This window comes from Nerophis ophidion, linkage group LG16, assembly GCF_033978795.1.
Source record: "Nerophis ophidion isolate RoL-2023_Sa linkage group LG16, RoL_Noph_v1.0, whole genome shotgun sequence".
Taxonomy (NCBI): Eukaryota; Metazoa; Chordata; class Actinopteri; order Syngnathiformes; family Syngnathidae; genus Nerophis; species Nerophis ophidion.
Genome location: NC_084626.1, coordinates 12,960,798 through 12,987,628, shown reverse-complemented (window position 1 = coordinate 12,987,628; position 26,831 = coordinate 12,960,798). Strand labels below are relative to the sequence as shown.

The window sequence follows — 26,831 nt, the reverse complement described above, 5'->3', positions numbered from 1 at the left end:
TGGAAATCAGCCTTTATCCTTCCCCTGCTAAAAGGGGGAGAACCCACAAATATAAATAATTACAGACATATTTCTAAATTATGCATTTTAGCAAAATTGTTTGAGAAGATCATGAGTAACCATCTAAAGGATTTTTTAGAATCAAACAATATTTCATCTCCATTTCAATCTGGTTTTAGAAAACAGCATAACACTATTAGAGCTACTCTTAAGGTCCTCAATGATTTAATCGAGGCTGTAGAAGGCAATAAATACTGTGTCGCCCTATTTATTGATTTGTCAAAAGCATTTGACACAGTAGACCACAGTTTGCTCATTCAAGCTCTCCATCACGTTGGATTATATAAAAATGCAGCTGCTTGGTTCACAGACTATCTGTCCAGCAGAACACAACGTGTACAGGTGGCTGGGACGACCTCTTCATTACTGGACATTACCAAAGGAGTTCCACATGGCTCAGTGCTGGGGCCCATTTTATTTTCTATCTACTTAAATAATCTTTGCAATAATTTGTCAAATGCAATGTATAATTTTTATGCAGACAACACCATTATTTATTGCTGTTCAACCTCCATCACTCGGGCTTTTGAGTTTTTACAAGCTGCTTTTGATGTCATCCAGCCTTGCTTATTTGATCTTAAAGTGGTTTTAAATACAGATAAAAGCAAGGTAAGGATTTTCTCTCATTCAAGGGTGCTACTGGAAAATATTCCAAATACTGTAACATCAAATGGAAACCCTATAGAGCAGGTCTTAAATTACAAGTACTTGGGTTTTACTCTTGATCAGGAGCTTTCATTTAAAGCCCATGTTAACAACTTGGTCTCTAAGCTTAGGGTAAAGCTTGGTTTCCTTTTTAGAAAAAAAAATGCTTCTCTCTTAAAGTCAGAAAGAAATTGGTGACAACGACTATCTTGGCCCTAATTGATTATGGAGACGTGGTTTATTTTAGAACTTCATCTAAATGCCTCCAGTCCTTGGACACTCAGCACTAAGATTTGTTACTGGCTTTCGTAGTCTCACCCACCATTGTCAACTGTATATGAAGTCAGACTTATCTTCATTGAGTGCACGCAAATACACACATTGGCTGACCATCATTTATAAAGCTATTTTAGGTTTAATACCTCCATACCAGTGTACTTTGTTACATAGAAAAAACAGCTCTTGTGCGTTACGTTCTAAAAATTTGTATGTTTTAACTGTTCCCCATGTACGGACCGAAGAGCTTTTGGCATTGTTGCCCCTATGGCAAGGAATGCATTGCAGACGAAACTGAAACTCACTGAACTACTTCCATTTGGAGACTTCCGTTCTGTCCTGACGAACAAAGAGCAAGAGACTTTTGCACAATGCCTGTGTTTTTAAAAGGTGTAAATCTTTATTGTTTTACACTTCTCTTTTATGCATTTTAAAATGTATGTCTTTATTCATTACTTTTTTTGAAACTGCTCTGGGACATGTGCTGTTGACCTCTTGGCCAGGTCACCCTTGTGAAAGAGATCTTGATATCAATGGGTTTCTTATCCAGTTAAATAAAGGTTCTATATGGATCTATACCTGACATTAGGGCTGGGCGATATATGGATATATACGATATATCGCAGGTTTGTCTCTGTGCGATATAGAAAATGACTATATCGTAATATTCGATTATTTGTTCTCACACCGTTGCTTTAAGCTGCGTGCATTATATTACTGGCGTGTCTCACTCCTTCTCGTCTGTCCTTCTCACAGAGACGTAAAATAAGCCCGCCTTCTTACATACGTCACATATTGTTGCACATGTAGCGTCACACGCTCTCGCCGAAAGCTAACGTTAGCATGGCTAACATTAGCTGAAACGTTAGCTGAGGCAGGTCGAGTTGCTTTTAGCTGCAGGCATCACACAACAGGCGTTTCTCACTCCTCCTTGTCTCTCATTCTGACAGGGAGGCGTTAGGGTGGCATCCTGACCAGATGCCCAAACCACCTCATCTGGCTACTCTCGATATGGAGGAGCAGCGGCTTTACTTTGAGCTCCCCCCGGATGACAGCACTGCTCTCCCTATCTCTAAGGGAGAGCCCCGCCACCCGGCGGGAGAAACTCATTTCGGCCGCTTGTACCCGTTATCTTGTCCTTTCGGTAATAACCCAAAGCTCATGACCATAGGTGAGGATGTGATTTGATGCTGCAGAGTCTTGTCAACCAAGACAGCCCCACAGCATCCAGAGCCTTAAAGAACTCTGGGCAGATCTCATCCAACCCCAGGGCCTTGGCACCGATGAGCTTTTTAACTACCTCAGCAACGTCAGCCCCAGAAATAGGAGAGCCCACCACAGATTCCCCAGGCACTGCTTCCTCATAGAAAGACATGTTGGTGGGATTGAGGAGGTCTTCGGAGCATTCCCTCCACCGATCCACAACACTCGCAATCGGGGTCAGCAGAACACCATCCTCACCATACACGGTGTTGACAGTGCACTGCTTCCCCTTCCTGAGGTGGCGGATGGTGGTCCAGAATCACTTCGAAGCCGTCCGGAAGTCGTTTCCCATGGCTTCCCGGAACTCCTCCCATGTCCGAGTTTTTGCCTCGGCGACCGCTGAAGCCGCAGTACCTGTAGCTGTCGGTACCTGTCCACTGCCTCCGGAGTCCTATGAGCCAAAAGAACCCGATAGGACTCCTTCTTCAGCTTGACGGCATCCCTCATCGCCGGTGTCCACCAACGGGTTCTAGGATTACTGCCACGACAGGCACCAACTGCCTTGCGGCCACAGCTCCAATCAGCCGCCTCGACAATAGAGGTGCGTAACATTGCAAGATGGCGGCGCCCGGACGGGCTGCGACACTGCGGAGCTCTTGCTAAAGATGGAACATTTGGCGGAAATGCCGGACAGTTCTGCAGACTTCATGGCTGGCTCGCATCGTGGTCACTCCGTGATCACGTACGACCGCCAGACACTTCTGGATATGGACATATCGGGCCGTTTTGGACTGATAGACGCGGGCTTGTTCGACGTGCTAACTAGCATGGGAATACGTCGGCGGCTACATCCAGCGGCCTGTGAAGCAGCGGAGTCTAGTAGCAGCGGGGGCCGTCTACGGGGCAGACGCCAGCGGTGTGATCGGAAACGCGGATGCCGAGCGGGGCTTAAAACAAAGCAGAAGGCTAATCCCCACAGACCACCACTTCCCTCCATCCTGAAGCCGGATTTAAATGGAAGATGCGAGACTACTGGTCTGGGTAAGGAGTCAGTTAAATTAGAACAAGTTTTTTCTGCTTTGAGTGTTTCAGAGTTGGACATGTGTTTTACTGAGGTGGCTAACCATGATGCGTGCAGTTTATCAAAGCAACAAACAAACACTCGGAAAATCCCCGTTACTGAGGTGGCTAACAATGATGCGTGCAGTTTATCAAAGCAACAATCAAACAATCGGAACATTCCCGTCGTATCAATTCCTAGATATGGTCGTAATTATACTGAATGCACTGGGCATAATAAACACAACATTATTAATATTGCTACTACGGATAATTTGATCAAAAATTCCCTAAAACAGCCCACTACCTATAATATAGGTTTTTTAAACATAAGATCATTGTCTCCCAAAACGTTGTTAGTTAATGATATCATCAGAGACAACAATCTTAACGTCATCGGTCTCAGTGAAACCTGGCTTAAACCAAACGACTTTTTTGCGCTAAATGAGGCATGTCCTCCTAACTTTACACATGCGCATATTGCCCGTCCGCTTAAAAGGGGTGGGGGGGTCGCACTAATATACAACGAAAACTTTAACCTTAGTCCTAACATAAATAATAAATATAAATCGTTTGAGGTGCTTACTATGAGGTCTGTCACACCGCTGCCTCTACACCTGGCTGTTATCTACCGCCCCCCAGGGCCCTATTCGGACTTTATCAATGAATTCTCAGAGTTCGTTGCTGATCTAGTGACACACGCCGATAATATAATCATAATGGGGGACTTTAATATCCATATGAATACCCCATCGGACCCACCGTGCGTAGCGCTCCAGACTATAATTGATAGCTGTGGTCTCACACAAATAATAAATGAACCCACGCATCGCAACGGTAATACGATAGACCTAGTGCTTGTCAGGGGTATCACCGTTTCCAAAGTTACGATACTCCCGTATACTAAAGTATTGTCCGATCATTACCTTATAAAATTCGAGGTTCAGACGCATGTTCGTCAAACTAATAATAATAATAACTGCTATAGCAGCCGCAACATTAATACGGCCACAACGACAACTCTTGCTGACCTACTGCCCTCGGTAATGGCACCATTCCCAAAATATGTGGGCTCTATTGATAACTTCACTAACAACTTTAACGACGCCCTGCGCGAAAGCATTGATAACATAGCACCGCTAAAGTTAAAAAAGGCTCCAAAAAAGCGCACCCCGTGGTTTACAGAAGAAACTAGAGCTCAGAAATTATTATGCAGAAAGCTGGAACGCAAATGGCGCACGACTAAACTTGAGGTGCACCATCAAGCATTTAGTGATGGTTTAATAACTTATAAACGCATGCTTACCTTAGCTAAAGCTAATTATTACTCAAATCTCATCCACCGTAATAAAAACGATCCTAAATTTTAGTTTAATACGGTAGCATCGCTAACCCAACAAGGGACTCCTTCCAGTAGCTCCACCCACTCAGCTGATGACTTTATGCAATTCTTTAGTAAGAAAATTGAAGTCATTAGAAAGGAGATTAAAGACAATGCGTCCCAGCTACAACGGGGTTCTATTAACACTGACACGATTGTATATACGGCGGATACTGCCCTCCAAAATAGTTTCTCTCGTTTTGAGGAAATAACATTAGAGGAATTGTTACAACGTGTAAATGGAATAAAACAAACAACATGTTTACTTGACCCTCTTCCTGGGAAACTGATCAAGGAGCTCTTTGTATTATTAGGTCCATCAGTGCTAAATATTATAAACTTATCACTTTCCTCGGGCACTGTTCCCCTAGCATTCAAAAAAGCGGTTATTCATCCTCTTCTTAAAAGACCTAACCTCGATCCTGACCTCATGGTAAACTACCGACCAGTGTCTCACCTTCCCTTTATTTCAAAAATCCTCGAAAAAATTATTGCGGAGCAGTTAAATGAACACTTAGCGTCTAACAATCTGTGTGAAACCTTTCAATCCGGTTTCAGGGCAAATCACTCGACGGGGACAGCCCTCGCAAAAATGACTAATGATCTATTGCTAACGATGGATTCTGATGCGTCATCTATGTTGCTGCTCCTCGATCTTAGCGCTGCTTTCAATACTGTCGATCATAATATTTTATTAGAACGTATCAAATCACGAATTGGTACGTCAGACTTAGCCCTGTCTTGGTTTAACTCTTATCTTACTGATAGGATGCAGTGTGTCTCCCATAACAATGTGACCTCGGACTACGTTAAGGTAACGTGTGGAGTTCCTCAGGGTTCGGTCCTTGGCCCTGCACTCTTCAGCATCTACATGCTGCCGCTAGGTGACATCATACGCAAATACGGTGTTAGCTTTCACTGTTATGCTGATGACACCCAACTCTACATGCCCCTAAAGCTGACCAACATGCCGGATTGTAGTCACCTGGAGGCGTGTCTTAATGAAATTAAACAATGGATGTCCGCTAACTTTTTGCAACTCAACGCCAAAAAAACGGAAATGCTGATTATCGGTCCTGCTAGACACCGACCTCTATTTAATAATACAACTCTAACATTTGACAACCAAACAATTAAACAAGGCGACACGGTAAAGAATCTGGGTATTATCTTCGACCCAACTCTCTCCTTTGAGGCACACATTAAAAGCGTTACTAAATCGGCCTTCTTTCATCTCCGTAATATCGCTAAAATTCGCTCCATACTGTCCACTAAAGACGCTGAGATCATTATCCATGCGTTTGTTACGTCTCGCCTCGACTACTGTAACGTATCATTTTCGGGTCTCCCCATGTCTAGCATTAAAAGATTACAGTTGGTACAAAATGCGGCTGCTAGACTTTTGACAAGAACAAGAAAGTTTGATCATATTACGCCTGTACTGGCTCACCTGCACTGGCTTCCTGTGCACTTAAGATGTGACTTTAAGGTTTTACTACTTACGTATAAAATACTACACGGTCTAGCTCCATCCTATCTTGCCGATTGTATTGTACCATATGTCCCAGCAAGAAATCTGCGTTCAAAGGACTCCGGCTTATTAGTGATTCCCAAAGCCCAAAAAAGTCTGCGGGCTATAGAGCGTTTTCCGTTCGGGCTCCAGTACTATGGAATGCCCTCCCGGTAACAGTTCGAGATGCCACCTCAGTAGAAGCATTTAAGTCTCACCTTAAAACTAATTTGTATACTCTAGCCTTTAAATAGACTCCCTTTTTAGACCAGTTGATCTGCCGTTTCTTTTCTTTTTCTTCTATGTCTCACTCTCCTTTGTGGAGGGAGTCCGGTCCGATCCGGTGGCCATGTACTGCTCGCCTGTGTATCGGCTGGGGACATCTCTGCGCTGCTGATCAGCCTCCGCTCGGGATGGTTTCCTGCTGGCTCCGCTGTGAACGGGACTCTCGCTGCTGTGTTGGATCCGCTTTGGACTGGACTCTCGCGACTGTGTTGGATCCATTATGGATTGATCTTTCACAGTATCATGTTCTCATAGTCATCATTGTCACCGACGTCCCACTGGGTCATTATTGTCACCGATGTCCCACTAGGTGTGAGTTTTCCTTGCCCTTATGTGGGCCTACCGAGGATGTCGTAGTGGTTTGTGCAGCCCTTTGAGACACTAGTGATTTAGGGCTATATAAGTAAACATTGATTGATTGATTGATAACATGGTCCAATCGGACTCAATCTACAGCACCTTCCTCGTGATATGTTCCAAGTTCTTCCACTGGTGGGAATTGAAACTCTCTCTGACAGGAGACTCTGCCAGATGTTCCCAGCAGACCCACACAATGCGTTTGGGCCTGCCAGATCTGTCCGGCATCCTCCCCCACCATCGCAGCCAACTCACCACCAGGTGGTGATCGGTAAAAAGCTCTGCCCCTCTTTTCACCCGAGTGTTCAAAACATGAGGCCGCAAATCCGAGGATACAATTACAAAGTCGATAATGGAACTGCGGCCTAGGGTATCTTGGTGCCAAGTGCACATATGGACACCGTTATGTTTAAACATGGTGTTTGTTATGGACAATCTATGACGAGCACAAAAGTCCAATAACAAAACACCACTCGGGTTCAGATCCGGAGCGGCCATTCTTCCCAAACACGCCTCTCCAGGTTTCACTGTCGTTGCCAACATGAGCGTTGAATTCCCCCAGTAGGACAAAGGAATCACCCGGGGCAGCAATTTTCCAGTACTCCCTCGAGTGTACCCAAAAAGGGTGGGTACTCTGAACTGCTGTTTGGTGCGTAAGCACAAACAACAGTCAGGACCCGTCCCCCCACCCGAAGACGGAGAGAATCCCGTCCCCCCCCCCCCAATTTTAGATTGTAAAATTGCCCGTAAAGGGGAAAAAACTGAGAAAAACCTACCTTTGAAAACTTGGTGTGCTGTCACATAAGACAAGAAAAAAAAAGTTAATATTCATGCTGAAAGTTTGAATTAATTGCTGTCTATGACATACTTAAATATTTTTAAATCCCTGTTAAAAATAAAAAAAGGCAAACTAAATCATGTGAAATTGTGTCACAATTTGTTCCATAAATCTGAATATAATTAACAATGAATTAACTTAAGCTCATGATACAGTAAGTGAATTGATGCGTACACATTTGTTACTGGATACCTTTCTAATATACTTCTGCCTTGGAGACTTTGTATGTGTAAGTAATATGCAACTATACTTATTTCATAATTGTCTATATTGACAAATATGCTGTTTTACACTGCAATATTGTTCAATTAAGTACACTTATTACCAGTGTTCTAAAAATTACTTTCAATAAGTAATTGGTTATAGATATTCCTTACTTTACCAAAAAAGTAATTGAATTACTCTTTAATAAATCTAATTAATTACTAGGGAAAGTAATTAATATGTTACCTAAAAAAACACAACTTCAAACACCTAGGATTTGCAGTGGAGAGACGTTTCATAAGAGAACCTTGTGCATGTGTGTGGTTTTAAAAGGCGGGGCCTGTTGCCTAGTGACGTGTGACATCATTGAGGGTTTCAACTGAGCTTTGTTTGTTAGCCTTTCCAGTTTGCAGCAGCAGTTTTTTTGGCTCTGACGCCAGCACTTTTGAAACTTTTCACTGGATTGTGTAACTTCTGGTTATAACTTCTGGTTAATAAAGAGATTGAATGTCTTGTCAACAAACGGTGTATTGTTTGGATGGCAAGTTTGTCACTTTGATCATTGATTAGTTGTTCACTATTACCATTGTGCACGTGTGCGCGAGTTGTCATCTGCTGTGTCAGAGTGGTACGGTGCTGCTTGTAGTTTTTACTAGTAAAAAGATATTTCCTGCGTTGAACTTGCTGCACTTATAAAGTTGTCTTGTTGTTGACAAAAAAACATCAAAAGTAGTGTGCCACGTTACAGAGTTGTAATGGACCTAAAATAAATTATTTTGATTACTCGTTACTAGTAAAAGTAATGGCGTTACTTACGCTGTTGATTATATAACCCTGTTATTATGAACACATCTTAATATGCATGTCTAACTTTTGTGCTATTGTTTGCTTAGCTGTTGTGTAGCTGTTATCTCCTAGTAGCTTATAGCCTACCATGTTTACCTTTTTGTAAATGACTTGAACAAAATAAAAGAACATACCAACCCTGTGTGCTTATTGAAGGGCATTTAGACGTTATCGAGCTCTCCAACTTCGCACAAGAAGTTGTGCGTGTTTTCGTTTTGATATCTGATTTTATCAGGTTAGTGATAATTGAGTGATAATTATCAATGATAAATGTTTCATAACAAAATCTCAACTGTATTGTTTATTTAACATTTAACAGTGAGCTGAGAGTGATAACTGTGCTGTCTAGTTGTTATAGCTTAAATTCCTGAGTCTTATTCGCAAGTGTTAGTTACGTTGTAGACTTTGCATGCAGTTGCAAATCCAAGACATTAGATGGCAGTTGTGTATCGGGTACGACATACACAGCTCTGGGTTACGAGGCACTACACAGCGGGCAGTTTTGCAGAGCAATTTAAATTGTCAGGATTTTGCCGTACCATCAAGAAATCTGAAGATAAATGTATTGTCTTTGAGTGGATATACTAAGATGTCACAGCAAGAATGCATTTATTTTAGTTTGTCTTTGGCAGTGACGGGCCGTGCATTTCACACTTGGTGATGTCCTACTTAGTACAATATTAATAAATACCTCTCATAATACCATAATTTATGTCACCACATGACAACAGCTGGAAAAATGCTACATAAAAATACACTTGCGCGCTACTGGGCATTGAATAACCTTAGTAGTGTACAAACTAGTTATTCTCTGGCGCATTTAAAAATCAATTAACCCGCAGTAGCAATTAAAAAATATCTCTACATGGTACTGTCAAAGCCCTGCGATGAGGTGGCGACTTGTCCAGGGTGTACACCGCCTTCCGCCCGATTGTAGCTGAGATAGGCACCAGCACCCCCCGTGACCCCAAAAAGGGAATAAGCAGTAGAAAATGGATGTATGGATGGGTACTGTCAAAATTTTAATATTTGTAAAAACGTATCAAACAGGAACAAATAAAGCCTAACAAATATTTGAACTCCCAATTTCGTAAGCCGAAAGCCAGGTTTAACGCTCATAGTTTGTTGATTAGATTGGAAGAGGCGGACAAACCTTCTCACCAGCTACAGTAGCTGAAGGGTTTTGCCAACTGCGTCTCACGAGATCTAGCTTTTATTGAAATGTTTTTCTTAAAAAATGGTCTTGTCTGCAACTTAATCTACATTTTGCTCTCCTTCTGCCATTGTGGGTTAAAAAAAACAAGTAGATATCAGAATTCTTTATCAGCTAAGTGTGGCTTACATGTGGCTCTGTTGATTTGCAGAGCACTTCTTTTTGCAACTCGCAACTTGTGATTGAATATCCAATCACATGCAGTTCATCCATCCATCCATTTCCTACCGCTTGTCCAGTTCGGGGTCGCGGGGGAGCTGGAGCCTATCTCAGTTGCACTCGGGAATTTACTTAAATGCATTGGCGCCTATTTTAGGGTGGATGAAGCCTCCCTGAAATGTTCTTAACCCCCCTAAATAATTCTGTGCAATCAAAGTCAACATTTTTGAAACATTGAGAAGATTATGAAAGAAGATGTCTCCCGCAGTTTTGGGCACATTTGCCTCAATGTCTGCTTTGAAGAGCGTGATGGGGATTAGTGGTGGAACATTGATTAACGTGAGTTCCTAAAACATTACTTTTGTCTGTTTCTTCTAATTTCACTCAACTATTTATTTGGTAACCCTCTAATTTGGTGAGTAATGATGACTCTTGTGATAAGGGTCATCATTATTCAACATTATCCAACCTGAGCGCGGTATAGTGTACACTAAAGTTGCACCGTAATATTGCTTATAGAAAAATAACTTGAATACCGTATGATAAGCAAATCACACTACTACAGCTCTGCAGTATAGGTGTGCTACTAAAATGTAATTGATGTACCGTAGTTTAATAGCCTTAGTATTATGGAGAGATGTTTTGGGGGCTCTAATGGAAGCACTAACAGACTCATAGTCAAAAGGGTAGAGTTCTATGGGTGTTTTTTATCTTCCCTTTTATCGTTTTCACCATAAATGGCAGGTTATTGTGACAGTCCATATCACCCATCCCTACTGGTCAAGTTTGTCCAGTAGGTCTTGAATTTGACACCTGCGATCTAAATGCCTTAAAATATCATTACAGTAATAACAGGAAACTGAAAATATAGATTTTTAACTATTTCGAATTTCTTCAGTGTGAACTGTGTAACTCTAATACAGTTACTGTGTTAGTGCAAAATTGCAAGTGCAAACATTCTGAATCAGAAAGCAACATATATTTGGGTGGACATCCAGCCCCTGTTTTCCAGGCAAGAAAGTTTCTTTCCACTAGAACCTCTTCGGTTTTCAGGTGAACTCTGTAGTGCTGTGCAAGTTTGTTTACACATTTCCCTGTTTGCAAGTTGTCTGCTAGCTTTTCCATGCAACAACACTGTCCTTATGTCTTTGGGCCATCTCATGTTTACTGAAGATGACGGAAGCTTTCTTCCACTTTCAGCCATTTAGATGTATTCAGTGTTTGTTGTGTAATTCTAATACAGTGCCAAAGAGTTGCAAGCAATAAGATCATCGCACGAGCATCACAGAAACATCCTTGGGGCTGAGCCCCGCCCTCTTCTTCAAACCTTGTGACGCCCCTGGTTTGATGTGCCGGTATTGTCTTTTATTGAGCCCTTCAAGGTGTTTGTACTTCAAGTATTGTACTTATTACAGACCAGCTGTTAGTTTTTTTGTTACCAAACTTGGAGTTGTTGAATTTGCTATACAAAACCACTAATTCTAAATCAGTAGCATGTGTATGGCCTAACCAATGTCATTAACATCAAGCAAGCACATTTTGAAAAGTGTAGCCTGACTTGCGAGTGCTTTCTACCAAACATATTTGCTTTGTTAGCATTGGAAATTGCAACATTACTTAAAGGGGAACATTATCACCAGACCTATGTAAGCGCCAATATATACCTTGATGTTGCAGAAAAAAGACCATATGTTTTTTTAACCGATTTCTGAACTCTAAAAGGGTGAATTTGGCGATTTAAACGCCTTTCAATTTTTCGCTGTCGGAACAATAATCTTTCACCCGTGGCGTCACAACAGGAAGCAGTCCGCCATTTTCTCAAACACATTATACACACATGTCAAATCAGCTCTGTTATTTTCCGTTTTTTCGACTGTTTTCCTTACCTTGGAGACATTATGCCTCGTCGGTGTGTTGTCGGAGGGTGTAACAACACGAACAGAGACGGATTCAAGTTGACTTACGTGGAGTGTGCTAATCAGACATATCAATGGTCACGGCATGCTAATCGATGCTAACATGCTATTTAGGCTAGCTGTATGTACTTATTGCATCATTATGCCTCATTTGTAGCTTTATTTGCATCCAGCCTTTCCTTCCACCCACATTTAATGCCAAAAAAACACATACCAATCGACGGATTCAAGTTGTACCAGTGGTCAAAAGATGCGAAAGTCCCTCCTTTGTTCTGCACTTTACCGACGATAGCGATGCTACGACAGAGATGGCACAGAGATGTGTGGATATCCTGCGACACTCAAAGCAGATGCATTTCCAACGATAAAGTCTATGAAATCACAGAGGTGAGTTTTGTTGATGTTATTCACTTATGTGCTAATCAGACATATTTGCTCGCGACATGACTCGATGCTAATAGATGCTAACATGCTATTTAGGCTAGCTGTATGTACCTATTGCATCAATATGCCTCATTTGTAGCTATATTTGCATCCAGCCTTTCCCTCCACCCACATTTAATGCCGAACAAAGACATACAAATTGACGAATTCAAGTTGCACCAGTGGTCAAAAGATGCAATCGTTGGTTAGAAGGCAATCGCCGAATTCGTCCTCGTTGCCGCTGTCTGTCGTGATATGGCTCAATAGCTTCAGTTTCTTCCTCATTTTCGTTTTTGCTATCTGCCTCCACACTCCAACCATCCGTTTCAATACATGCGTAATCTATTGAATCGCTTAAGCCGCTGAAATCCGAATCTGAATCCGAGCTAATATCGCTATATCTTTCTGTTCTATCCGCCATGTTTGTATGTATTGGCATCACGCAGAGACGTCACAGGAAAATGGACGGGTGGATATAGCGATGGTGAAAATCAGGCACTTTGAAGTCGTTTTTGGGGATATTGCGTGATCGGTAAAATTTTGAAAAAAACTTCGAAAAATAAAATAATCCACTGGGAACTGATCTTTATTGGTTTTAATCCTTCTGAAATTGTGATAATGTTCCCCTTTAAAAGCAGTTCGCTACGAATACTCCTGTTTGTCCGCTAAGTGCTTGAATCACGGCAAAGTCTGCAAACGGACGTGACGTCACACTAGTGTTGTCCCGATAGCAATATTTTGGTACTGGTACCTAAATTATTTGGATAGTTTTCGGTACTTTTCTAAATAAAGGGGACCACAAAAAATTGCATTTTTGCATTATTTTAACAAAAATATCATAGGGTACATTAAACATATGTTTCTTATTGCAAGTTTGTCCTTAAATAAAATAGTGAACATACAAGACAACTTGTCTTTTAGTTGTAAGTAAGCAAACATTTATTAATTTAGCTGCTGGCGTATGCAGTAACTCATTGTGTCATTTTCCATTCTATTATTTTGTCAAAATTATTAAGGACAAGCGGTAGGAAATGGATTATTAATCTACTTGTTCATTTACTGTTAATATCTGCTTACTTTCTCTCTTAAAATTTTCTATCTACACTTCTGTTAAAATGTAATAATCACTTATTCTTCTCTTTGTTTGATACTTTACATTAGTTTTGGATGACACCATAAAGTTGGGTATCAATCCGATACTAAGTCGTTACAGGATCATACATTGGTCATATTAAAAGTCCCCATGTGTCCAGGGACATATCTCCTGAGTTTATAAACATAATATACAAAAAAAACGAAAGAAGATGTTATGATGCCAAAAAATATCGACGTAATCATAGTAGTATCGACTAGATACGCTACTGTACTTGGTATCATTACAGGGGATGTCAGGTGTAGATCCACCAATGGCGTTTGTTTACATTTTGACGCCGGTGAGCTACGGTGTGTAGTGAAGCATGTTTAGCTATTCCTCGTCCTGCAGGATGATACTTGAAAGAAACTTACTTGATTTGTTGTCATGGAGGGAAGGATTAGTGATTTAGAAGTTGCTAAAATACTGCCCACTGGAGCTGTCGATATAAAAAATATGTGGTGCTGTTTGATTTTACGTGAGTCATTTGCTATAAAAGTACCAAATTCAGTACCATTTCCTAGGGGTAATACATATAGAACATGGAAAGAACAGAGCACACTTGAAAACATGAAAAAAAAAAATAAATACACACGTACAATGGCCTCCAACCGAAATCGCTGCAAATAGAGAATATATATACAGAATAAACTAGAGGCTAATTGATGTATGAATGAGGCTCACCAATCAATACTCACTTCTACTAACACCTTTTCTCAAGATTCCTGGGGACATCAAAATTGAGGTCCTTCTTGGCAGCGGTGGAGTGTCTTCGCTGGGCTTATGCAGCACTTCAGTGGTCTCCTCAGATGGCTTGGTGACCACCATGGATGTGAGCGGCGTCACAAAGCCGTACTTGAGCGACAGCCGCAACGCCTCAGACTTCACTTTCTCCTTCCCTACTCCGCTCAATTGCAGTCTGTGGATTTTTGAAAACAGCATAGCGTTAATTACGCTGGTAATAAATAGCATTGCTGATGGTCTAACACAGGGGTGTCAAACTAATTTTAGATCAGGGGCCACATGGAGAAAAATCTACTCCAAAGTGGGCCGGATTGGTAAAATCACGGCACGATAACTTAAAAATAAAGACAACTTCAGATTGTTTTCTTTGTTTAAAAAAAGAACAAGCACATTCTGAAAATATACAAATCATAATGTTGTTGAGGGTTTTTTACACCTACATGTTGCGGTTACTAGTATTTTATCTCTATTTGTCGTTATTTATACTTTATGAATAAATTATGTGATAATGTTCATCAGTCAACTCATTTGTGTTAATTTTAAATCAATCAAGATAAAAAAAATATTACAAGCAAATTACAGTATCTTATTTATGTAGTTTTCTTATTTTCCTCTACTGGTGCACTAACAGCATGTGGTTTATGTTTTTTTACACATGTAGCATAATCTACAAAGTTATTACTATCGCGACATCTAGTGGACACATTTAGAACAGCAGTTTCTTTCATTCAAAAATTTCGGCTCATTTTTGTACTGACCAAACTCATCCCGCGGGCCGGATAAAACCTGGTTGTTTGTTTGACACCTGGTCCAACACAATCCATCAAAGTGTCTTATCCTCCACCTTTTCATTGATTGAATTGATTGAAACTTTTATTAGTAGATTGCACAGTACAGTAAATATTCCATACAATTGTCCACGAAATGGTAACACCTGAATAAGCTTTTCAACTTGTTGAAGTTGAAAGTTCACGTAAATCAATTCATGGATTTGCACCTAAAACTTGCCTAACAGCAAGTACTAAACTGCAAACACGTACTTAATTTTTAGCAGAATTAGTAACAATAAATGTGCAATACTTGGACAGCTTATGGAGAGTAAACAAGAGTGTTAAATAGCCTACAAAATAGGGGTGTAACGGTACATGTATTTGTCTCGAACCGTTTTGGTACGGGGGTTTCGGTTTGGTGCGGAGGTGTACCTAACGAGTTTCCACATGAACATATGAAGTTGCCGCCTAAGCTAAAGTCTTAACAAGCTGCTCTGCTTACTGCCTCTGTCTCCTACAGAGCACCCATTATTGTCCCACCCACACAACCATCTGATTGGTTACCAGTCACGTGCAGTCAGAAAAAAATTTGTAAAAAGAAAAAAAAATAATTATACTGTCATATGTATCCAGTCATTATACTATTAAGTTATTGTCCATTTAACTTCACCAGTTTTAAATTATTTTTTATTCAAAATCGCTTAATTTTTACATTCGCCGTTCAAATACTGAGAATTACTTGGGGTGAGTCACAGCCAGCTGAGCCTCCCCGTCACCATGGATTGCGCAATGACCCGGCTAACTGCTGTCTGCTATGCAGTGAGACCTAATTGCTATAAGAATTATATTATATTATATATATAAATATATATATTATATATATATATTTTTTTTTTCTAAGATGGCGCTGCTGTAGTGGCTGCTATAGGCAGGAGCTCTGTGCTCTTGTATCATCCTTTTGTGTTTCCCTCTTGTGTTCATGTGTTATTATATTTTTTTGCCTTTTGGTCTGGGACCCTTTGGGACTGTGTGACAAGGGGTGCCACTTTTGTGACCTCTGTGGTGCTTTTTTTGTGGACTTCTGGATCTGCCTCCCGAGAGCCTTTTGGCCATGGAGACCAGCTGCTGGGTCTCTGCCACACCGGAGTCCGTTTGGAGGGACTGGAGGAGATGCGAATGAGGGGACAGGGCAGCGGAGCTGGCACTGAGCGCTGGGACGGAGAGGCTTCGCGGTGTCTTGGCTGGGTGAGCAGGTGTCGGACACCTCAGTCACCTAGGACGTATCCTCGCTCATCCATGCGGACTGGACACTGGCCGAGAGTGGAGTCAGCTGTCTTGGTTTCTTTGTTGGGTCTGCTCCTGTCTCTGGCAATGCTCCCTCCACCCCAGCGGACGATGGCGTGGAACACCGCAGAGGCCACCACAGTGGATATGTTTCTTTTACTTTTTATTCATAGCTGTATGTAGAAGTGTCTGCTTGTATCTGCTGCTTTAATGTCTTTAATGTCCTCTGTGTTCTTTGATGTTTAATGTTTCCCTCTTACACAAATGGAAGAGGGATGTGTACTATGGCTATGAGTTGTTGTTTTTTTTGTTTTTTTTGTTTTTTCCCCTTGGCCTCAGTCTGCACCCCCTCTCCTAGGCCCAGGCTAAGACCGATTTTTTTTATTTCATTTTAATCTTCTATTTTTTTCATTTTAATCTTCTATTTTTCCCCTCCCCCTTGTTTACCTGTATCTCATCTTTTTTTGTAAGGGGCGCTGGAAGCCGGCAGACCCGTCAGCGATCCTGTTCTGTCTTCCTGTAATGTTTGTCTGATCTTGAATGGGATTGTGCTGAAAATTGTAATTTTCCTGAAGGAACTCTCCTGACGGAATGAATAAAGTACTATCTAATCTAATCTAATCTAATTATACATTTCCATAGTTTAGTTAGCTGAGGTATATAATGTACAGTGGATTTTGTCAACAACTGTATGTGTGTAACGTATTTCTTTTGCTGGGCAATCATAAAACGGCTGCGAAACACGTACAATGTGAGGCAATGGTGATCCCAGAGATCATTCTTTCACTACTCGGCTAGGCCTGCATGGGGACCTCTGAAGCCGGTATGTTTTAAAGTTGTCGTTTGCCTGCATATTGTAAAAACAACCGTCCAACATTTTACAACTAATTGTAAACTAATAGGTGCCGACCATCAGGGCCAAGTTGCGACAAAAGAGTGTGTTGATGTTGAGATATTACGCGAGTTGGCAAGTCTATCTGTTTGCTAATAGTACCTACTAGCCGTACCCATGTATTTTCTATGGGCGGTTAGCATCGGGTTTTAATCCCGTTTCCTCCAATGTTTCTGATCCTATTGAATTTCTATTTATATCAAGTCTTTATTTTGGGTACCTAAAAATGGTGACTGAGTATTGTGCCGTTTTAAGGCCATCTGCATTTTTTATGCTACCGTAAAGACAATAAATGAACGCTGCCGCTGGAGCGCGGTTACATCTGTCATGGTGACAACACTCTGTACTGTCGTGTTTGTTATTTTCTCCATACATGTGATTATTTAATATTGTTAATGTTAGCAGTATTATCGCTAACAATGATAATAATAAGTTTAATTTATTTATACTGTACTATACTACCTAAAGTACCTGCTACATTAAGTTAAAGTACCAATGATTGTCACACACACACTAGGTGTGGTGAAATTTGTCCTCTGCATTTGACTCATCCCCTTGTTCACCTCCTGGGAGGAGAGGGGAGCAGTGGGCAGCAGCGGCCGGGAATCATATTTGTTAATTTAACCCCAAATTCCAACCCTTGATGCTGAGTGCCAAGCAGGGAAGAATATGAGCTTTTAAACATAACCTGTTAACTGCTGCCAATGAAATGGTGAATAAGATACTCTGTAGGGTTCATATGTTTATAAATCTGACTGTGATGAAGTCAGTGCCTCACCAGCCATGAACCTCACCGCACGTCACTGTTGGTTACAACCATAGCGGTAACAACCAATCAGCAGTGCATATTCAGAGCGCTAACAACCAATCAGCAGTGCGACTTCAGAGCGCATGTAGTCGGTGCTTCAGCGTCGAGCAGGTAGGTGTTTAGCAGGTGAGCATGAGGCAGCGTACTCTCCCCAGATGATAATAAACACTTCCCAGTCAACTACTTGTAACATCACTATGAGCCCGTTGACCTTCTAGAAACAAACTCACTCGCAGTCCTGGCTTGAGTGAATATATGCAATATATTGCGAGTTTGTCTCTCTGGGATATAGAAAATGACTATATCGTAATATTCGAGTATACGTTCTAACGCAGTTGTTTTTACCTGCGGGCATCATTCTTGTGTCTCCTTCTCACAGACAGCGAGCGCACAAGCTTACACACGTCACATACTGTCATGTCATACGTCATAAGTATACGCCCTCGCCCAGCAGAGAGGTAGCAGCTTGGCTAACGTTAGCTGTGATGCTAGCGAAACCGTGCGAGGGATAATACGAGAGAGAGAAGGTGCGAATTTGGTAACAAATGAAGGAAGAATTAATTCCCAAGAAAAACAGCAGGGGTTCCATCGTCTGGCGGGGTTCGGCTTCAAGCGGGAATATGTCGAACAAGCAAACCTAATTTGTCAAGTGTGGGGCACAAGCGTTGCTACCAAAAGTAGCATTACTGCTAATATGTAGCATCGTTTGAAAAGTCACCTGCTAATAACTTTGATAAATACAGTTTTGGTAAATTGACTTAGTTGTGATTTCCTTCTGTGCATGCAAGTTTAAAAGTAGCATATATTAATGCAGTATGAGCAAGAATGTTTTAATGTAGACACATAGTATCATCATACTGCTGTGATTATATGTATCAAGTGTTCATTCAAGGCTAAGGCAAAATACCGAGATATATATTGTATATCGGGATATGGCCTAAAAATATTGTGATATTAAAAAAAGGCCATATCGCCCAGCCCTAGTTTATTGTCAAATGCACAGTTAAACAGACAGTTTGCAGTACAATGAAAATCGTACTTTGTTAGTCCACCCTTTAACAAGTCACATGGTACTTAGCTAAAAAAAAAAAATAATAATAAAAAAAAAAAATAAGAATGTATATACAGTATGTGTAAAGCAGTGGTTCTCAACCTTTTTTCAGTGATGTACCCCCTGTGAACATTTTTTTTTTTTTCAAGTACACCCTAATCAAAGTAAAGCATTTTTGGTTGAAAAAAAATAGATAAAGAAGTAAAATACAGCACTATGTCATTAGTTTCTGATTTATTAAATTGTATAACAGTGCAAAATATTGCTCATTTGTAGTGTTTTTTCTTGAACTATTTGGAAAAAAAGATATGAAAATAACCAAAAACCTGTTGAAAAATAAACAAGTGATTCAATTATAAATAAAGATTTCTACACATAGAAGTAATCATCAACTTAAAGTGCCCTCTTTGGGGATTGTAATAGAGATCCATCTGGATTTTTCAACTTAATTCCAAACATTTCTTCACAAAAAAAAAAACCCGTTAAAATCAATATTTATGGAACATGTCCAGAAAAATCTAGCTGTCAACACTGAATATTGCATTGTTGTATTTTTTTTCACAGTTTATGAACTTACATTCATATTTTGTTGAAATATTATTCAATAAATATATTTATAAAGGATTTTTGAATTGTTGCTGTTTTTAGAATATTTATCCACTCATTTTTATAGCCGTTCTTAAGTTCAGAGAAATAAAACAAAGGCAATAAAATGGAGGCTAACTTGGTAACTGGCTAGCTGGCTAGATAGTTATATTTATGTATTCATTCATGTGCAGTCAGTGGTGTGCCGTCAGGGCTGATGCTGAAGTCTGATTGATTGATTGGTTTTGATTGAAACTGTTATTAGTAGATTGCACAGTACGGCACATACTCCGTACAATTGACCACAAAATGGTAACACCAGAATAACTTTTTCAACTTATTTAAGTTGGGGTCCAAGTTAATCAATTCATGGTACAAATATATACTGTCAGCATAATACAGTCAAGTTGTCATTTGACTGCACGTACAATCTGTTGTTTTTAATGCCATGTGATCTACTCACAGTTGATCACGATCGACGTATTGTGCACCCCTGATCAATAACATCCATACGTTTGCGTACTACTATCAACGCGAGGGAACACTTTATTCTAAACCACACCTGGGCAAATTAAGGCACGGGGGCCACATACAGCCAGTTAAGCTTTTCAATCGGCCCGCCCGACGTTCCCAAATAACTTTTTTAGATTTTTAAGATGGAAAGTGTATCTGCCATTATGATGTGCAGAGATGTTTTCTAATGACCATAAGTCTTGAACCATACAACATATTTCAATGGTTGGAATCTGCGCTTTTGCATGATATTTTAGTGACAAGTGTTGTCCTGATACCAATATTATTACGATACTTTTCTAAATAAAGGGGACCAGAAAAAATTGCGTTATTGGCAATATTTTAACAAAAAATCTTAGAGTGTGGTGGACTGGTACTTTTCAGTGGCGGTGTAGTACCGAATATGATTCATTAGTATCACGGTGCTATACAAATACCTGTATACCGTACAACCCTACTAGTTACTAAGGTAATCTACGTCACAGCAGGTCAGATGAGGCACTGAGCTGTGTGGGTGGGGAGCGTTTCCACAGAGTGTTTTCAGAGCGGCCAGCCTGAAAAGCGGGTGTCAGAGACAGACGTGGTAGGAGATTTTTACAAGTTAGTGATGCATCAGATATATCAGATTGTAGATTTTTTTTATGTTTTTTTACCCTTTGAGTTCATTTTTCGCTGTCTATTGCATTTGGCTTGATTGTAAAATATATCGATTGAGAGGGGGTGTGACGTTCATATGTTCTCTATATTCAGGGTTTTATCGTTTGTAGAAAAAAAAGTACAATTCCATTCCGTTTTTAAGACGGTCTGTCATAACATTTTTATAATTCAATGAGACTTTATCGTGAGGTTTTGTATTAGTTTTCCAAAAAATAGATACAGTATACCGGCCCCCCAGACACATTTTTTTCTTTAAATTTGGCCCCCGAGTCAAAATAATTGCCCAGGCCTGTTCTAAACAGAAGACCAAATACATTTTTCGGTTTCATGTATTAATAATAATAGAGTTCCCCTATGAAATATAAAAGTCATGGATGTCGAATAAAATGAACATGTTACCCGTGCACTAAGTAGTGCACTTTGCAGGGGATTATGGAATTATACACATTCAATCTGCATTAAATTTGTCTTTTCACTAAGATAATGTTGCAAGCTTTTTAAAACTATATGCAAGTTGTATATTCAAATGTTTATTCCGTGTTGTTCTTTATTACTTATTATTACTCACTCTTTGTCCAGAAGCTGTTTGACGGTCAGGTAGGCCCAAACCCTCTGAAGGTTTCTGTCATCCGTGGACTCAATGGTTCCATTGGTGTCCGAAAAGACAATACTGGCGTTCCTCTGCAGAGTCCAAAAGTTAGCGAAAGTCAGTCACAGAACATCTTAGATGACGTGCAGGGTGTCAGAGGACCGCTTACAGAGATGGCCACAACTTGTGGAACGAAGGTTTCGACGTCGTTGTCAGTGATCTGACCGGCCACCACGATCTCAGAACCGTTGTAATACTGGCTGAATTTAGTCTGGGTCAGATTGGCGCTGCTGGAGTAGCTCATGGTCACGTTGGTCAACAGGGGATTGGCCACCTCGTCGTAGAATCCCTGTTGAGTATTGAATGCTGCATATAAGCTGTTTAAACAAAATTAAAGGCCTACTGAAATGAGATTTTCTTATTTAAACAGGAATAGCAGGTCCATTCTATGTGTCATACTTGATCATTTCGCGATATTGCCATATTTTTGCTGAAAGGATTTAGTAGAAAAGCCCTGCCTTTACCGTAAGTATGTGCGCGTGACGTCACGAGTTGCAGGGCTCCACACATAATCACATTGTTTTTAATGGGAGCCACCAGCAGTAAGAGCAATTCAGACCGAGAAAGCAACAATTTCCTCATTAATTTGAGCGAAGATGAAAGATTTGTGAATTAGGATATTGATAGGGAAGGACTAGAAAAAAAAAAAAAAAAGGCGACGACTCCGGGCGGCGGCAGTGTGAGCGTTTCAGATGTAATTAGACACATTTACTAGGATAATTCTGGAAGATCCCTTATCTGCTTATTGTTTTAATAGTGTTTTAGTGAGATTGTAAAGACATACCTCGAGGTCGGACGGCTGCGGTGAACACGCAGTCTCAGAGAGAAGCCGAGGAGCCAAGCTCACAGCTGCCTTTTTTGACAGCTGCTGCAGCATGACGAATAATCCAATGATGTAAGATGTATCACAATTTTCCCATCCAAAAACATGCTGGCTGACGTAGAGAAAACATGTTCGCTTGACAGCTCTGCTTCACAACAAACAAGGAAACACCGGCTGTGTCTCGGTGCTAAAGACAGCTGCAATCCACCGCTTTCCACCAACAGCATTCTTCTTTATAGTCTCTATTATTAAATGAACAAATTGCAAAAGATTCAGCAACACAGATGTCCAGAATACTGTGTAATTATGCGATTAAAGCAGAAAACTTTTAGCCGCTAGTGGTGCAGCGCTAATATTTCCTGACAGTCCGTGACGTCATTCCGCGACGTTTTCAACAAGAAACACGCGGGAAACTTAAAATTGCAATTTAGTAAACTAAAAAGGCCGTATTGGCATGTGTTGCAATGTTAATATTTCATCATTGATATATAAACTATCAGACTTCGTGGTGGGTAGTAGTGGGTTTCAGTAGGCCATTAAGTTACTAGTGTACGATAACTATCCAACCATCCATCCATTTACTACCGCTTGTCCCTTTTTAGGGTTGCGGGGGGGTCGCTGGAGCCTATCTCAGCTGCATTCGGACAGAAGGTGGAGTACACCCTGGACAAGTCGCCACCTCCTCGCAGGGCCAACACAGATAGACGGACAACATTTGCTCTCACATTCACACATTAGGGACCATTTAGTGTTGCCAATCAACCTATCCCTAGGTGCATGTCTTTGGAAGTGGGAGGAAGTCGGAGTACCCGGAGGGAACCCATGCAGTCACGGGGAGAACATGCAAACTCCACACAGAAAGATCCCGAGCCTGGGATTGAACCCAGGACTGCTCAGGACCTTTGTATTGTGAGGCAGATGCACAAACCCCTCTTCCACCTTGCTGCCCTGTATGATAACTAAACAAAAGCAATTATCCGTTGGTAGAGCGGCCGTGCCAGCAACTTCAGGGTTGCAAGTTCGATCCCCGCTTCTGCCATCCTAGTCTATGCTGTTGTGTCCTTGGGCGAAACACTTTACCCACCTACTCCCAGTGCCACCCACACTGGTTTAATTGTAACTTATATATTGCTTTTCAGTACGTAAAGCGCTTTGAGTCACTTGAAGAAAAAGCGCTATAAAATATAACTCACTTCACTTAGCTCCCATTTAAATCATTTGGGTTTTTCCCTCAAAGTCTTCCTGTATCCAGAGACTTACTTTATGAGTTTGTAAACAATATCTAAAAACACACAAAAAGATGATTTTGTTATAAGAGGAACAAGAAAAAAATATATATTGTTTTAATAATTTTAGTACCGTTTATGTACTGATTTTATAATAGGTGCGTGTGTGTTGTGTCCTGGGCATGACGTTAAAGTGCATCTGGCAGTTAAGGCTCCTCTAAAGGGTTTTGGGGCACTAGGAGGTTAACCCCTTTACTACTGTTAGTCTAGGTGGCCTTTGGCAATGACCTAGTACCTGACTGCCCCCTAGCCAGGGATACGGTGAAGACCTCAACGCCGGAGCAGGCGGAAGACGGTAGATGTAAGAACTACCACAACGACTGCCATGGTGGAAGAAGGCCCCCCCACATTTATGTGGGCCCATTGATGGGGAAATAACGACCCAAGACCTCAATGGTGGAACAGGCGGAGGATGACTGCTAACCCTATGGAACGTCACAACGGCTGGGATGGCGGGTGAAGGCTGCAGCAGAAAAGGGTCCCCAGTCGTCTTGGACTCCATGCCACTGGACCCTGACCCGGATCTGTCAAGGATCGTGTGGAGACTGTCTGTGTACCAGCCTCCCCACGTTAAACTAAGTCACGCATAGGCATTCTCCATAAAGGGATACCCCCCTACCAGGAGGATAGTCATACTTGCTTTAAATGACCGCTGATGATGATTGTGTGTGTGTGTGTGTGTGTGTGTGTGTGTGTGTGTGTGTGTGTGTGTGTGTGTGTGTGTGTGTGTGTGTGTGTGTGTGTGTGTGTGTGTGTGTGTGGCATGCTTAGCCATTACTTTTCCTCTGGCCCTCCAGTGATAATAGTACATAGAAGACACGCAGTTTATTTCCCACCATGGTGGTGAAGATTAGTATCTTAAAAGCTCGATGACACGATAGCATGCACTTCCTGGAAAACTCCTGCATGTGTGTAACATGGAATATGGAAATGTAATTGTGTCTCCCTCAGAGTACATCTGATCAGCTGGGCTCGACAGTTTATCAGCTTGTCAAATAATTAAGAGGAATAAATAAATGTCAATTTAAAATCAAAGCAACATGTGGAAAACAATGAAGTAAATACCTTCAACTGCAAATCTGCATCAGAGTCCTCATAAATCCGTCGTGCAACGCCATTGTTCTGCAAGGACATGCTCTCCAGGAATGCAAAGTTGACGTCAAAACCGAAACCAAGGCAGTAGAGCGGGAAATTGTCCTGGATGGCCGCCCTCACGTTGGATTGTATTTGCTCCAGGTTGGTCACACCTGCAGGAACACAATCACAAAACTACTGTATTTCTTCCCAGCAAAAGGACCATGAACATCACAATGAAGCGAGTGGAACCTCCAAAAAGTTTGGTTGACTTCGTTGTTCCAATTTCAAAAGTTGACATAAAACTTGGCTAGTCACATAACAACAATTATTTTTTTGGCTTCCAAAAGATATTTTATTTTAGGGATGACTTCAAATTGTACCACATTTGTGTCATGTGACATTTGCACTCCATGTGAAAGCGTGAGAGTTGCTCACCTGTGGTCGGGTCTCCATCGGTGAGGAGGATAAGAATGGAAGCTGAGCCTTGCCTGGGCTGCTCGTTCAACATCCGGGATCCCTCAAGCAACGCTGTGTTAATATTTGTGGCTAAAGGACAAATATCATCAACAACTCCAAAATATTCCCGATTCAAGTGCAAGGACATCACCTACATCCTCTGTCTTTAATGTTACTCGCAAACGTTTTGGCACTTTTCACGTTGTCTGCGTTGGCCTGAACAAGTTCTCGTTTCCAGTAAAAAATTCTGCCATCGAAAGTGATGAGACCAAAGTAGTCCTCCTCCGACAGGTCACTCAAGATATGCAGCAAAGCAATACGAGTCTGGGGACAAAAATTTGCACTCCATTTAATCACACTGCAAAAAGTCAGTGTTCAAAAACAAGGTAAAAACCCACAAAAATTAGGGCTATTTTACTTCAACTGAGCAAAATGATCTGCCAATAGAACAAGAAAATGTAGCTTGTCAAAACTTTCCAAAACAAGTAAAATTAGCTAACCTCAATGAACCCGAAAATACCTTAAAATAAGTATATTCTCACTAACAACAAGTGCACTTTTCTTGGTATAGAAAAATAATATGAGACCTTTTTTCTCGACATGTTGAAAAATATTCTTAAATTAAGAAAATGCTTGTGCCATTATCTTGACATAATGATATGCGGTCGGAATTGCATTTTTTGAAACCAGCAAACTTATACTAAAAACTAATTTATTGTTCCTAATGGAAAGGCAACAAGGCAACCGCTTGTTACTCTCCGGGTCACTAGTCGCTCAGGCAAATCATATAGTCTAAAAATGCATTTTTCCATCGACAACATGACATCATCGCGCCAAGTGCGAGCTCTTCAGTCAATTAGTGCGCATATATACAGCCCGGCCCCTGGCCAAATTTTTTTAATTGTAATTTTGAAGAATTTATCTGAATGTGCATGAACTTTTTCTGTTCAAAATTGTTTGAAATGTCACATGTCAAATGTTTAATTATTAACTGTCCGTTTACTGTACTGTGCTAACTCTCCCGTCCAAAGGCGAAACCCAGTAACCCAATTTTGGTCAAAATTGAGCTGATAATAATTTTGGAGTAACTAGGGGGTATGCTTTATATTAGTGTATGCGATATTGTAATTTGTTCCATAAGTAAGCTGTTACGCGCGTGGCAGGACCAAGCAACTACCACATAACCGCGTAAATACAACAGAAAAACCTAGTATCTCAAGGGTATCTCTAGAAGTGAGTTACTAGGTTCTGCTTTTGAATGGGAGTACTTACTGTACTACTGTATGAGTACGTATTTTATATTGTTTCATTAAAAATAAAACAACAAAGTCAATTTGGCTGTCATCTGTTTTAATTATGTCATCTGAGTATTTAAAGTATGTTGTGGTGGGTGAGGCTACAGCAGTCATTGGCGTAGAGTGTAGATTTGTGATTAAAGTTCCAAAAATAGGTGTCACTACTAGTTTTTAAAGACAAGGGAGCCTAAACCTCCAGTGGATCCACCAATAATAATAACTAGTATTAATATCATAATCAAAGATAATTATTATGATGATTCTTATTATTATTATCCACTATTGATAATCCAACATTAATCGGCTAATTTCTTGCCATTGTGGTGTGTTATAAATGTGACTGTGGAGCCAAATTTACACCAAAGCATATTCAATACAAATTATGTAGACCACAGGTCTAATCTTTTTGTATCTAGATTAAAATCATCATAGGT

At 40.8% G+C, this 26,831-nt stretch overlaps 1 protein-coding gene across 12 annotated transcripts in view; it reads right to left on the bottom strand.

Annotated features, from left to right (window-relative positions):
- The window catches only part of LOC133534953 (inter-alpha-trypsin inhibitor heavy chain H3-like), a 62,095-nt gene that overhangs the window by 22,759 nt on the left and 12,505 nt on the right, over positions 1-26,831 (bottom strand). For 6 of the 12 annotated variants that reach the window (XM_061874299.1, XM_061874301.1, XM_061874300.1 and 3 more), the window contains exons 8-14: positions 25,258-25,426; positions 25,082-25,192; positions 24,635-24,816; positions 21,570-21,749; positions 21,380-21,492; positions 14,206-14,426; positions 14,107-14,127 (exon numbers count right to left, since the gene is read on the bottom strand). In XM_061874299.1, the coding sequence (XP_061730283.1) occupies positions 14,107-14,127; positions 14,206-14,426; positions 21,380-21,492; positions 21,570-21,749; positions 24,635-24,816; positions 25,082-25,192; positions 25,258-25,426 (997 nt within the window). The remainder of the gene's footprint in view (positions 1-14,106; positions 14,128-14,205; positions 14,427-21,379; positions 21,493-21,569; positions 21,750-24,634; positions 24,817-25,081; positions 25,193-25,257; positions 25,427-26,831) is intronic. The other 6 variants (XM_061874302.1, XM_061874305.1, XM_061874304.1 and 3 more) reach the window with 1 other exon arrangement.